Source organism: Canis lupus, chromosome 20 (genome assembly GCF_003254725.2).
Source record: "Canis lupus dingo isolate Sandy chromosome 20, ASM325472v2, whole genome shotgun sequence".
NCBI classification, from domain to species: domain Eukaryota; kingdom Metazoa; phylum Chordata; class Mammalia; order Carnivora; family Canidae; genus Canis; species Canis lupus.
This window is the reverse complement of record NC_064262.1, coordinates 38,650,850-38,664,920: the sequence shown is the minus strand read 5'-3', so window position 1 is coordinate 38,664,920 and position 14,071 is coordinate 38,650,850. Positions and strand designations below refer to the sequence as shown.

The following is a 14,071-nucleotide window of genomic DNA, read 5'->3' as shown; positions in this document are numbered from 1 at the left end:
AGGATAGAAACTAAATTGGTATTATACTCTTTTATTTAGAGTTTAAAATAAATGCAGAGCTTTCCACGTCTTTATAACCACAATTTTTATTTTGTTTATTTGGTTTATACTTGTTAGCCTGTTTGCATATGTGTACACTCATTCCATAAGTTAAAATTACTAAAATTATATCATGTAAAAATCAGTACTTGTAAGTTGTGTTCTTATATTTTTAGAAACTGAAATACAGGAAGGGCATAAAACAAAGTTTGCTCAAATAAACTAGCCATTATCTCTGCGTAAGTCTCCTATACAAAGACTAAGTCAGTTAATTATATCCTCTCCAGTGGAATTTTAAAAGTTTATCTAGCAATAGAATTTCATTGTGTTAATATTTTCAACATCTTCCATAAAAGTGTTGCTAAAAGTTTATTTTTATTCTAATGTCATCACTACTATAGCATACCTAAGTTGAACTTGTGTTAACCCAGAACCAACACAGCTTAATTGATCTTTGCCTTAGAAAAATATCTAAGTAAGAAATGCTTTATTCATAGAATAATTTGTAAGATTTTTGTATTTCTTCTTTAGGTAGAAAGTACAGATTTGAATACAGTGTAAAAATTTTATAAGCTTTTGTTGAGTTAGAATGATGTTTCTGTAGATTATAAGTATCAAATGAAATAATTCATATATTTATATTCTGGTCTCAATGATTAAGACAAATCACCAATAAATATATAACTTCTAGTTCTTATATTATCTTTCTCTCCCTCTATCATAGTCTCTCTACTCCTTCTCTCTTTTGTACTCTCTCCCTTAGACTTTCATATGTCCTAACCCACCCATATCCCCTTCTTTTTCCATAGTTTATATTCCTCACCAAGGGAATTTCTTTTAGAGGAAGCAACACAAGCAGAAGTTTGGATTGTAGTATGCAGAAAATACTGCCACCCCAGCCTTTGTGCCAACAAGTTTCCTCTGAATAGATTTGTAGCTAGGACTCAGAAGGACTTATGGCTCAGTACTTTGCCTTTACGAATGTGCTTATATTTTTGAGCTTCAGGACATCTGAAATTAGTAGAAGTTTCCAACAACTTCTTCTTAGAGTTATTCTGATATAGGGTGTTGTGCCCATCAGTTACTATCTTGCTGTATCCAAGAAGTCAGAGATAACTATGTTTAAAGTGTGCATGTGTCAGAATCCTTCCATGAAGTTATATTCAAATCAGTAAATTTCCTTTATCTCTCTCTCACTCTTTGTGCATCTGTTTTGCTCATCTGCACTTAGCACAATGTCTGCACTTGACAGGCACTACGTGAACGTGAATCTAAGTAATAAAATAGGTTTGTTCTTATGCCTGGTGGACACTCATTCGCCAACCTGTATTTGTTTCCTTCTGGATTGACATATTTGCACAAAATTATCCCTCAAACTGTTAATGACTGAATTGATTACAGTCACTTATTAGTGTTTAACTTTCATAATTGTTAGTAGGAAGATAGCAGGTACAGTGAAAATACCATAGGCTCAGAGTAAGATAGATATAGTTTGAGACAAGCCCACCTCTGCGCCCTTCATAGTTGACTTCATTAACCTCTCTGGACTTCAGTTTCATCAATTATAAAATGGATCTAATACTGTCTACTTCCCTTGGTGCCTATATAAGAGATATAGATAGATAGATAGATAGATAGATAGATAGATAGATAGATAGATATCTCCATCCTATCCCGTGTAAATGTTCAGCAAAGGGTAGCTATTATTATTTTTTTATTTTTTTTTATTTTTTAAAGATTTCTATTTATTCATGAGAGATACAGCAAGAGAGAGAGGCAGAGACATAGGCCAAGGGAGAAGCAGGTTCCGTGCAGGGAGCCCTATAGGGACTCAATCCCGGATCCCAGGATCACGCCCTGGGCCAAAGGCAGATGCCCAACCGCTGAGCCACTCAGGCGTCCCGTGTAGCTATTATTATTTATATCTTATTATATAAATATACTTTCATTAGTGTAGTTATTATCTGTATGCTCTCTTTATTATGAGTATTAGAAAAAGCTAGTACCTACAGGAAATCTTAATATCTTTAGCCTTTCTCAACCAATTTTGGGGGAGAATTAAGTGCTGATGCTTTAAAACATCCATTGTCTGTAATTAGTTAACTTCACATTATTTTCTATGTTCTGTGGTTCAGATGAGGAACCACAGAAGAAAACGGTAACATGGAAAATAGAAGAGAATAGAGAACATTCTAAGGAAATGTAAAATTCAAAGAATTTGGTATAGAGATTCAGGGCCTTTAAGAGGTGTGCCTGAAAGAATGTAGGACTGGGAGTATCTCTTATTCATCACTGTGTCCCTAAGTTCAGCGTGAACCTAGCACAGAGTAGATGCTAATAAATATTTATTGAATTATTGAAATAAATGAGTGAGTGATCAATGGCATGTGGTGAGACAACACTAAATGTTTCTGTGAAGACTGTTCACCTAAACAATTAGTAAGACCATTTTTGAAAACAGCTCTATACTACATCTGTATACCGATGTATACCTCCTGCTTGTGTCCATCTGTTCAAGAGTCTCTTTTTCAGACATCGTATCTCTTTGATCACAGTCCTTATACTTTAGGCCATGTTTTGGCTAGTAAAGTAACACATACTTATGATAATTATAACAGGAGTGGCAGTTTACAATGCCAGACAGTGCGCTAAATGCTTTACAGTAGCTTATGATAGATATGACAGTGTGGCCTGGGGGAAGAGCCAAAATGCAAACCAGGCAATTGACATCAGAGCCCATGCTCCTCAGAACTCTGCTGCCCTACCTCCCTGTGCTAGGAAGACAGAGAAGAGACTAAATTAACCACTCTCTGTACTTGCTGTTCACTATTCTTAGGGTAAACTACAGACAGAAATAGCCAGAAACCTCCTTTCCGGAATGAAATATGTAGTGAGCCTCTGTGGCTTTTCACCATGCAGCATCTCTGCCTTTTTCCAATGAGGCCAGTCCTCCAATTTAGCTTTTGAAAATTACTCTTCCTCCATTGAAGACTAGTGGACTAGTAGAAGGAACTCAGTCTTCAGTTTTAGCAGATTTCTCATTAATAATTTTCTTATTTCCTAAATAATGAAATCAAGAATCTAAAAAGTATTGTGCTCTGGTGACTTCTAGGAGACAGAAAATACTATTCTTGGGAGAATTATGAACATTTGCTTGCCTCAAAACTGCTGTATTCCCTGTATCCAAGATCATGGGGGGGAAATTATAGGTTCTCAGAGAATCCCTGTGAGTGAGTGGTTGGGTGTATGCATGGACAGTTGAGTGGACAAGCAAGCTAAGGGTGTCATAGTACTGAGACAGAATTTGCATAAATGCCAGTCTACACAGCCCATCCCTGTGTATGGTGCACAACCACACAGCACATACACTGAATCCCAGCCGTATTGATTTAGGTCCATTGGATTTATTTCTAATGCTATCGTTTTGAAAATACCTGTTTTGTTTGCAATATTCACACAGGCCTTTTTGTTACTTAACTGTGACATTTAACTATCATATATGTTATGAGCACTAATGGTTAAAGAATATGTATGGAATTTTGATTCTCATTTTTGTATTTAAAAAAGTTTTGATAGCATGACTATAGAAAATTGGAAAATGTTTTTAGTGCTCAAATGTATGATTCCATTTCCCTAATATAAATACTAATGTCATCTATTATCTTTTCACTGCTTTTCTACATGCTTATAAAAGTATTTTAAATACTTTTGAGATCATATCTGCAAAATTATCTTTATGATGTAAATTGCTTTTCATGACAAGGGAGGTGGAAAGGTTGTGCTTCAGCTTTCTCGTACTTTCCATGACACTGCTGCCTTTACCTGCAGTAAGTGTTGGAGGCTAGAGACCTGAAATTATATCAAAGAAATTAAGGATAACTAATAAAGTGACTAAATGCAATATTTCTTTGATATAAGAAGGCAGGATCCTAGTGTTAGAAAAATCAAATCGCTTCTCAACTTAAATACGTTAACTTCAATAATCGTACCCAAAGTTATTTCTTCTTTAAAAATTCATGTTTTTCTTTTCTCCCTCTCGAGAGAGAGAGAGAGAAAGAGCATGGGTGGCAGGGGCAGAAGGAGAGAGAGGATCCTAAGCAGGCTTGGCACCCAGCACAGAGCCCCCCAACACAGGACTAAATCTCAAACCCTGAGATCATGAACTAAGCCAAAATCAAGAGTTCGATGTTTAACCATCTGGGCCACCCAGGCACCCTATAAAAACTCATGTTTTTCTATTAAAGAATAATGTAAGTTATAATATATAATAGAAAGGCTTGAGATTTTATCTTTTTAGTAGAAAAATAGGTATATCCTTTTTTTTCCCCCACTAAAAAGCACCAATCTAAATTTTCATTCTTAATCATGGTTATCATATTAGCCTATACAATTAATATGTTTGTTTCTACCTTTTTCATATAGTTTTGAGTTTCTGTTTTTATTTTAGCAATCTTATTGAAACTTCTTTAATCTCTTCATACCTTTTCCTATAAATAGGTCACAAATTATAAATAAAACAAATGTATTTTGGATGTATAGATGGTTTTAATTTTTAAATAAAATAATTTATTTTTTCACATGGTTTTATTTTATTTTATTTTTTATGTTTTTATTTAAATTCCATGAATTAACACACAGTGTGGTATTAGTTTCAGGTGTACAACACAGTGATTCAACACCCATACAACACCCAGTGCTCATCACAAGTACTCTCCTTAATCCCCATCATCTATTTCTCCGATCCCACACCCATCTCCCCTCTGGTCACCACCAGATTCTTCTCTATAGTTAAGTGTCTGTTTCCTGGTTTGTATGTCTCTCTTTTTTTCCTCCCTTTGTTCGTCTGTTTTGTTTCTTAAATTCCACAAGTGACTGATATCATATATTTGTCTTTGTCTAAAGTTTGACCTATTTTTGATACACATATCTCCATTTATTTTACTTTTATAGCTGCTAGCATTCTAACACCTTCTATATTTCTTTTTTATTTTAATGGAGTTCAACTTGCCAACATATAGCATAACACCCAGTGCTCATCCCATCAAGTGCCCCCCTCAGTGACCGTCACCCAGTCACCCCCAACCCCCGCCCACCTCCCTTTCCACCACCCCTTGTACGTTTCCCAGAGTTAGGAGTCGTTATGTTCTGTCTCCCCTTCTGATATTTCCCACTCATTTTTCTCCTTTCCCCTTTATTCCCTTCCACTATTTTTTATATTCCCCTAATGAATGAGACCATATAATGTTTGTCCTTCTACGATTGACGTATTTCACTCAGCATATACGCTCCAGTTCCATCCACGTTGAAGCAAATGGTGGGTATTTGTCATTTTTAATGGCTGAGTAATATTCCATTGTATACATAAACCACATTTCTTTATCCATCTTTCAATGGACACCGAGGCTCCTTCCACAGTTTGGCTATTGTGGACATTGCTGCTAGAAACATCAAGGTGCAGGTGTCCCAGCATTTCACTGCATCAGTATCTTTGGGATAAATCCCCAGCAGTGCAATTGCTGGGTCATAGGGTAGCTCTATTTTTATCTCTTTGAGGAACCTCCACCCAGTTTTCCAGAGTGGCTGCATCAGTTCACATTCCCACCAACAGTGCAAGAGGGTTCCCTTTCTCCACATCCTCTCCAACATTTGTTGTTTCCTGCCTTGTTAATTTTCCCCATTCTCACTGGTGTGAGGTGGTATCTCACTGTGGTTTTGATTTGTATTTCCCTGATGGCAAGGGATGCGGAGCATTTTCTCATGTGCTTGTTGGCCATATCTGTGTCTTCTTCTGTGAGATTTCTCTTCATGTCTTTGCCCATTTCATGATTGGATTGTTTGTTTCTTTGCTGTTGAGTTTGATAAGTTCTTTATAGATCTTGGATACTAGCCCTTTATCTGATAGGTCATTTGCAAATGTCTCCTCTCATTCTGTAGGCTATCTTTTTGTTTTGTTCACTGTTTCTTTTGCTGTGCAAAAGCTTCTTATCTTGATGAAGTCCCAATAGTTCATTTTTGCTTTTGTTTCTCTTGCCTTCGTGGATGTATCTTGCAAGAAGTTACTGTGGCTGAGTTCAAAAAGGGTGTTGCCTGTGTTCTCCTCTAGGATTTTGATGGAATCTTGTCTCACATTTAGATCTTTCATCCATTTTGAGTTTATCTTTGTGTATGGTGCAAGAGAGTGGTCTAGTTTCATTCTTCTGCATGTGGATGTCCAATTTTCCCAGCACCATTTATGGAAGAGACTCTTTTTTCCAGTAGATCGTCTATCCTCCTTTGTCGAATATTAGTTGACCATAAAGTTGAGGGTCCACTTCTGGATTCTCTATTCTGTTCCATTGATCTACGTGTCTGTTTTTGTGCCAGTACCACACTGTCTTGATGACCACAGCTTTGTAATACAACCTGAAATCTGGCATTGTGATGCCCCCAGCTATGGTTTTCTTTTTGAATATTCCCCTGGCTATTTGGGGTCTTTTCTGATTCCACACAAATCTTAAGATGATTTGTTCCAACTCTCTGAAGAAAGTCCATGGTATTTTGATAGGGATTGCATTAAACGTGTAAATTGCCCTGGGTAACATTGACATTTTCACAATATTAATTCTGCCAATCCATGAGCATGGAATATTTTTCCATCTCTTTGTGTCTTCCTCAATTTCTTTCAGAAGTGTTCTGTAGTTTTTAGGGTATAAATCCTTTACCTCTTCGGTTAGGTTTATTCCTAGGTATCTTATGCTTTTGGATGCAATTGTAAATGGGATTGACTCCTTAATTTCTCTTTCTTCAGTCTCATTGTTCGTGTATAGAAATGCCACTGACTTCTGGGCATTGATTTTGTATCCTGCCACACTGCCGAATTGCTGTTTGAGTTCTAGCAATCTTGGGGTGGAGTCTTTTTGGGTTTTCTATGTAGAGTATGATGTCATCTGCGAAGAGGGAGAGTTTGACTTCTTTGCCAATTTGAATGCCTTTTATTTCTTTGTGTTGCCTGATTGCTGAGGCTAGGCCTTCCAGTACTATGTTGAATAGCAGTGGTGAGAGTGGACATCCCTGTCTTGTTCTTGATCTTAGGGGAAAGGCTCCCAGTGTTTCCCCACTGAGAATGATATTTGCTGTGGGCTTTTCATAGATGGCTTTTAAGATACCGAGGAATGTTCCCTCTATCCCTCCACTCTGAAGAGTTTTGATCAGGAATGGATGCTGTATTTTGTCAAATGCTTTCTCTGCATCTATTGAGAGGATAATATGGTTCTTGGTTTTTCTCTTGCTGATATGATGAATCACATTGATTTTTTTATGAGTGTTGAACCAGTTTACATCTCAGGGATAAATCCCACTTGGTCATGGTGAATAATCTTCTTAATGTATTGTGGATCCTATTGTTTGGTATCTTGTTGGGAATTTTTGCATCCATGTTCATCAGGGATATTGGTCTATAATTCTCCTTTTTGGTGGGGTCTTTGGTTTTGGAATTAAGGTGATGCTAGCCTCATAGAACGAGTTTGGAAGTATTCCATCTCTTTTTATCTTTCCAAACAGCTTTAGTAGAATAGATATGGTTTCTTCTTTAAACGTTTGAAAAAATAAAAAATAAAAAATAAATAAATAAACATTTGATAATATTCCCCTGGAAAACCATCTGGCCCTGGACTTTTGTGTCTTGGGAGGTTTTTGATGACTGCTTCAATTTCCTCCCTGGTTATTGGCCTGTTCAGGTTTTCTGTTTCTTCCTGTTCCAGTTTTGGTAGTTTGTGGTTTTCCAGAAATGAGTCCATTTCTTCTAGATTGCCTAATTTGTTGGTGTATAGCTGCTCATAATATGTTTTTAAAATCATTTGTATTTCCTTGGTGTTGGTGGTGATCTCTCCTTTCTCATTCATGATTTTATTAATTTGAGTCTTTTCTCTCTTCTTTTTAATAAGTCTGGCTAATGGCTTATCTATCTTATTAATTCTTTCAAAGAACCAACTCCTAGTTTTGTTAATCTGTTCCACAGTTCTGGTCTCGATTTCATTGAGTTCTGCTCGAATCTTTATTAACTCTCTTCTTCTACTGGGTGTAGGATCTATTTGCTATTTTTTCTCCAGCTCCTTTAGGTGCAAGGTTAGCTTTTGTACTTGAGTTCTTTCCAGTTTTTGGATGGATGCTTGTATTGCGATGTATTTCCCCCTCAGGACTGCTTTTGCTGTATCTCAAAGATTTTGAATGGTTGTATCTTCATTCTCATTAGTTTCCATGAATCTTTTTAATTCTTCCTTAATTTCCTGGTTGACCCTTTCATCTTTTAGCAGGATGGTCCTTAACCTCCACGTGTTTGAAATCCTTCCAAACTTCTTCATGTGATTTAGTTCTAGTTTCAAAGCATTATGATCTGAGAATATGCAGGGTACAATCCCAATCTTTTGGTATCAGTTAAGACCTAATTTGTGACCCAGTATGTGGTCTATTCTGGAGAAAGTTCCATGGGCACTTGAGAAAAGTGTGTATTCAGTTGTGTTTGGATGTAAAGTTCTGTAAATATCTGTGAAATCCATCTGGTCCAGTGTATCATTTAAAGCTCTTGTTTCTTTGGAGATGTTGTGCTTAGGAGACCTGTTGATTGTAGAAAGTGCTACATTCAAGTCACCAAGTATAAGTGTATTATTATCTAAGTATGTCTTAACTTTGGTTATTAATTGATTGATATACTTGGCAGCTCCCACATTCGGGGCATAAATATTCATGATTGTTAGGTTCTGTTGTTGGATAGATCCTTTAAGTATGATATAGTATCCCTCTTCATCTCTTACTACAGTCTCCAGGATAAACTTTAGTTTATCTGATATAAGGATGGCTACCCCTGCTTCTTTTGAGGACCATTTGAATGGTAAATGGTTCTCCAACCTTTTATTTTCAGGCTGTAGGTGTCCTTACCTCTAAAATGAGTCTCTTGTAGACAGCAAATAGATGGGTCTTGCCCTTTTATCCAGTCTGAAACCCTTCACCTTTTGATGGGGTCATTAAGCCCATTCACGTTCAGAGTTACTATTGAAAGATGAATTTAGTGTCATCATGATACCTATTCAGTCCCTGTTTTTGTGGATTGTTCCCTTGGACTTCCTCTTTCTATTACAGAATCCCCCTTAATATATCTTGCAGAGCTGGCTCTGTGGTCACATATTCTTTCAGTTTCTGCCTATCTTGGAAGCTCTTTATCTCTTCTTCTATTCTGAATAAGAGCCTTGCTGGATAAAGAATTCTTGGCTGCAGGTTCTTCTCATTTAGGACCCTGAATATATCCAGCCAGCCCTTTCTGGCCTGCCAGGTCTCTGTGGAGAGGTCTGCTGTTAATCTAATATTTCTCCCCATAAAAGTTAGAGATTTCTTGTCTCTTGCTGCTTTAAGGATCTTCTCTTTATCTTTGGAATTTGCAAGTTTCACTATTAAATGTCGAGGTGTTGAGCGTTTTTTATTGATTTTAGGTGGAGATCTCTCTATTTCCTGGATCTGAATGCCTGTTTCCCTTCTCAAGTTAGGAAAGTTCTCAGCTATGATTTGTTCAAATACATATTCTTTGACCTCTGTCCCTTTTGGCACCCTCGGGAACCCCAATTAAATGTAGATTTTTCCTTCTGAGGCTGTCATTTATTTCCCTTAACATATCCTCGTGATCTTTTAATTGATTTTCTGTTTTTTTCCCTCAGTTTCTCTCCTTGCCATCAACTTGTCTTCTGTGTCACTCACTTGTTCTTCTACCTCGTTAACCCTCGTTAGGACCTCTAGTTTGGATTGCATCTCATTTAATTGATTTTTAATTTCTGCCTGATTAGATCTAAATTCTGCAGTCATGAAGTCTCTTGAATCCTTTATGCTTTTTTCTAGAGCCACTAGTAGCTTTACAATTGTGCTTCTCAATTGGCTTTCTGACATTGAATTATAATTCAAATTTTTTGACTCTGTGAGAGAGAGGACTGTTTCTGATTCTTTCTTTTGAGGTGAGTTTTTCCTTCTAGTCATTTTGCTCAGTGCAGAGTGGCCAAAAAAAATTTGTACTGGAAAAAGGAGAAAAAGAAGAGAAAAAAGAAAAGACAAAAGAAGAAAATAAAAGGGGTGGGGGGGAAGCAAACAAAACAAAAAACAAGGGGGAGTATCCTCTGATTCTATGTACTGTAAATCCCTCGACTTCCCCTGGAACTTTCCAGTGCTGCTTGGTCAATAACTCACTTTCCCCCTGTCCGTCTAGCTGGTCTTCTGGGGGAGGGGCCTGCTGTGCTGATTCTCAGGTGTGAGCACCTGGGGTAGCTGCTCAGCCCCTTGCCTGGTGCCTGTTTATCCTGTGAGGCCACTGTGAGGCTCAGTGGGGGTTGTTTATCCTATGAGGCCTCAGGAGGAACAACAGTGGCTGCGGCCAGCTCTCCAGCCTTAGAGTCAGCTCCCACAGTAACTACCGCAGCTCCCAGTCCGCAGGGGCCTGGATCCTCCGGGGGTGGAGGCTGCTGATCTGCACAGCTCCGGGCCGCTCGGTGGCAGGAGCATCCTGGCTGTCCTGGGCCCTCAGGCCTCTGCCTGTCCCGGGGGGAGCGCCGGATATGGGCTATGTCCCCCGGTGCCCTGGGCTCTGGGACCTGCGCTGATGGAATCGTGCTCGCCGGGGCGCACAGCCCCCTCTGCCTGAGCCACAGCCGGAGCTGCTCCCGGGTCCCCCGGGCAAGCGCTCCAGCCCTTTAGGGAGCTTGGCTGCGGTATGTGGTGCACTCCCCCCACCCCCGGGGTGCAGGTCCTCTGTTAGAGCCTGAGGACATCCCCACCCCTCCTGGGATCCTGCTTCAACTCCCTGCGAGCACCTTTCTTTCTGGAAAGATTGGTGAAGCTCCTGCTTCTCCGGGATGGGGCTTTCCTGTCCTGGGGGCACTCACCCTGCGGCCTTAGCCCGGCCCCTCCCGGAGCCCCTACCCCTTGGTTGCTTTTTATTTCTTTATTCCCAACCCCCCCCCCCCCCCCCCGTCTTCCTACCTTGATAGAAGCATGAACTCAAAAAAAAAAAAAAAGAAGAAGAAGAAGAAGCATGAACTCTTCTCACTGTAGCATTCCAGCTGTTCTCTCTTTAAATCTCAGGCCGAATTCGTAGGTTTTCAGGATGATTTGAAAGTTATCTAGGTAATTTGGTGGGGACAGGCAACTTGGGGACCCTACTCTTCCACCATCTTCGGTTTTATTTTAAATAATGGTAGTTTTATCCACAGAAAGAGACTACAGAATTAGTTTTGCTAGCATTTTCTAAAAGTAGTTCATAGTCTAGTTGAAGAGAAAAATATATATACTTCTTTCATTGTCTATGGGATACTTTTGCCAGATGCAGTAATTTATAACCCTAGTGTTCGAGTGTATAGTAAGGTCACCAAGAAGCTCTGAAACCCTGATGAGAGTTATAGATCCTCTCCTCAAAAAAAATCATACATGAACACACATACATACTGTTGTAAGCAATTTTGGAGTCCACAGCCCCATAGCTCCATTTGACTCCAGGTTTAGAGAGTGAGAAAAGAGCTAAAACATTTACTGAACATAAATTATGTACCATATTTGAACCCAGGAGTCTGACTGTCTTGAGTTATTTACACTGCCTCAAACTGCCTGCCCTAGTTAGTCACTAATCACCATCTCTTATTCTTGCCTCCCCAAATTATACCAGAAATTCCAAATATGGGGTATTTTTTTTAGGAGTAATACTCCTTGGCTACAGTTTCATATAAAGTTTCTTAAGGTATTGGCTAATATGTGCTAAGGTCTGTACTATAACCAGTGTCAGTATCAGTTAAATTGAAAATGAGATAAAAACTCAAACATACCTTTCTTTGGGTTCAGTATCTTTTGGAGGCAATTTTTTATGTGTTGAATTACAAATCTGCTTAGACCCTGAATAATTTTTTCATCCTAATGAAAGTAATGCTTGACTGAGTCTTGAACATACTTGTAGGATTGGGAGGAAGAGAAAAAACACGACTTATTAATGATCTATAGAAAATATATCCTTAACGAACTCAAGCACTCTCTTATAGACATGATACTGAATGGATTCTTTTTACCATCACAAGACGAAACTTCTTGGTGATTAAAATTGTCAGTCTTAAAATCTCCAACCCCATTTATTTACCTTAGGTGAGCACAATTAGGTATTACTGGATAAAAGCATGTCCCTGTTGGGGTAGTGTCTTAATCTCTATCCACAAGGTCATGGCAATTATGAGCTTCCAGTTACATAAAGAAAGATGAGTAATCTGAGGACATGGCATGCTGAGTGTGTTCTTTCTTTTTACTAGACATTTGGGCCTGGATTTGGTGCCTCGAAAGGACTTTGAAGTAGTGGATTCAGACCAGATTAGTGTCTCAGATCTCTATAAAATGGTAAGAAATCTACGCAGAGTATGCATGTTCCTGTACACCTCGTTTTTTTTTTTATCATTTTTTTCCTCCTTTTTCATCCCTAGTTATACTATGAAACAGTATTGCTAAAGTTGTTCCTTTGTCCGTCCCACTGTAGGTAAGGGGTCTTCCTTATTATGACACAACATACCACCTTAGTTTTCTAAATGGCATTACTGTGTAATGCTGTACCATAATATCCAGGGGTCATTTATTTGTTTGTTTTTCTGGTGAATGGAGTTCCTTCAGCCTGTAGAAGTTACCAAAATTCTGTCTCTCCCCACTTCTTAAAAATAGAAGGTAGTTGAAGCTATAAAGAGCCAATTTATTGGTTAATGTAATGATTAAACCTATAAATAAGGTACCAATATTTCTAAGTGAGACAGACCTGATACATCCTTAGCTGTCTGTTGGCTATTATTAAAATGTATTGAGTTAATTGACGATCAAGATTATATTTTACAGGCTGAATGAGAAGTAGCTAAAAGAAAGGTAAAAACTTTTAAGGTAAAACAAACATCAGAAACTTTTGGCAACTATTATGCTTAGACTAAGGGACTGAGTAAAACCTTTGAGGAGTTATGTATTTGAGAAGTATCTACTGGTGAGAATTATAGGTTTTAGAAAGAATTATAAATGTAATTTTTTATGGGGAACTTTGAGGATATGATGTTGCCTGTTTGAGAATCTTTGGAAATTTGCCTAAATAATATACAAGTAACCTATCAATTGCTTTATGTGTATTTGCTAGTGTACAAAAGCATTTGTGTATAGTTGCCTTAATTATGCTCTGTTCAATGTGATAAAATGGGATGTAGAGATTAAAAATGAACAAGACTTATCCCTTTCCTCAAGAATATCACCATCTGCAGTATTGGTTCTTAACCCTTTCTGGGTCATGAAGATCAGATAGAATTTCTTCCCAGGACAACCCAAGTATGGTTTTACATGTAAAGTTTACACTCAGTTTTAGGGAATTGGCAGTTCCTTCTGATGATTGCCCATGAAGTCTATAATTGGTCCTCATGCTTAGAAACTATTCTAGTGGGATCAAATAGACCACAAACAAACAGTAGCCATATATGTGTTGCATATACACTGATGTTGTTAGAAGGAGTGACTGATTACTTAGGGCTGGGAAAAATCAGTGAAAGCTCCAGCAGCAGTAATACAGAAGGTGAATCTTGAGGCATGGACAGGGGTTAACCCAGAAGACAAAAAAGGAGAGCTGTTCCCAGATGGCACACAGCATAGGGAAGTGGTAGTTCCTGGGAACTATATGATATATGGTAACTTTGGCATATAAGTATGTGTTAGTGATTGGGATAGTAAGATGCAGAAGGAGCCAAGGGTCAGATCATGAAGAGTGTTGTAAGCCCCAAAGTACACTCTGCTCAGTAGTCTGATGTAACCAAGGGAGTAACGTGATTGGATATGAGTTTTTTTTTTTTTTGGGATATGAGTTTTATATTTTATTTTTTAAGAGAGAGAGAATCTCAAGCAGGCTCCATGCCCAGCATGGAGTCCAAGGCAGGGCTTGATCTCACAACCCTGAGATCACGACCTGAACTGAATCAAGAGTTGGACACATAACTGACTGAAACCACCCCAGCACCCCTGGATATGAGTT

The 14,071-nt window shown here is 38.4% G+C and overlaps 1 protein-coding gene across 14 annotated transcripts in view; it reads left to right on the top strand.

The window, feature by feature from the left end:
- DOCK3 (dedicator of cytokinesis 3) overlaps positions 1-14,071 on the top strand; it is a 508,844-nt gene that overhangs the window by 306,130 nt on the left and 188,643 nt on the right. For all 14 annotated transcript variants that reach the window (XM_035702455.2, XM_035702450.2, XM_025456001.3 and 11 more), the window contains one exon: positions 12,339-12,423. In XM_035702455.2, the coding sequence (XP_035558348.2) occupies positions 12,339-12,423 (85 nt within the window). The remainder of the gene's footprint in view (positions 1-12,338; positions 12,424-14,071) is intronic.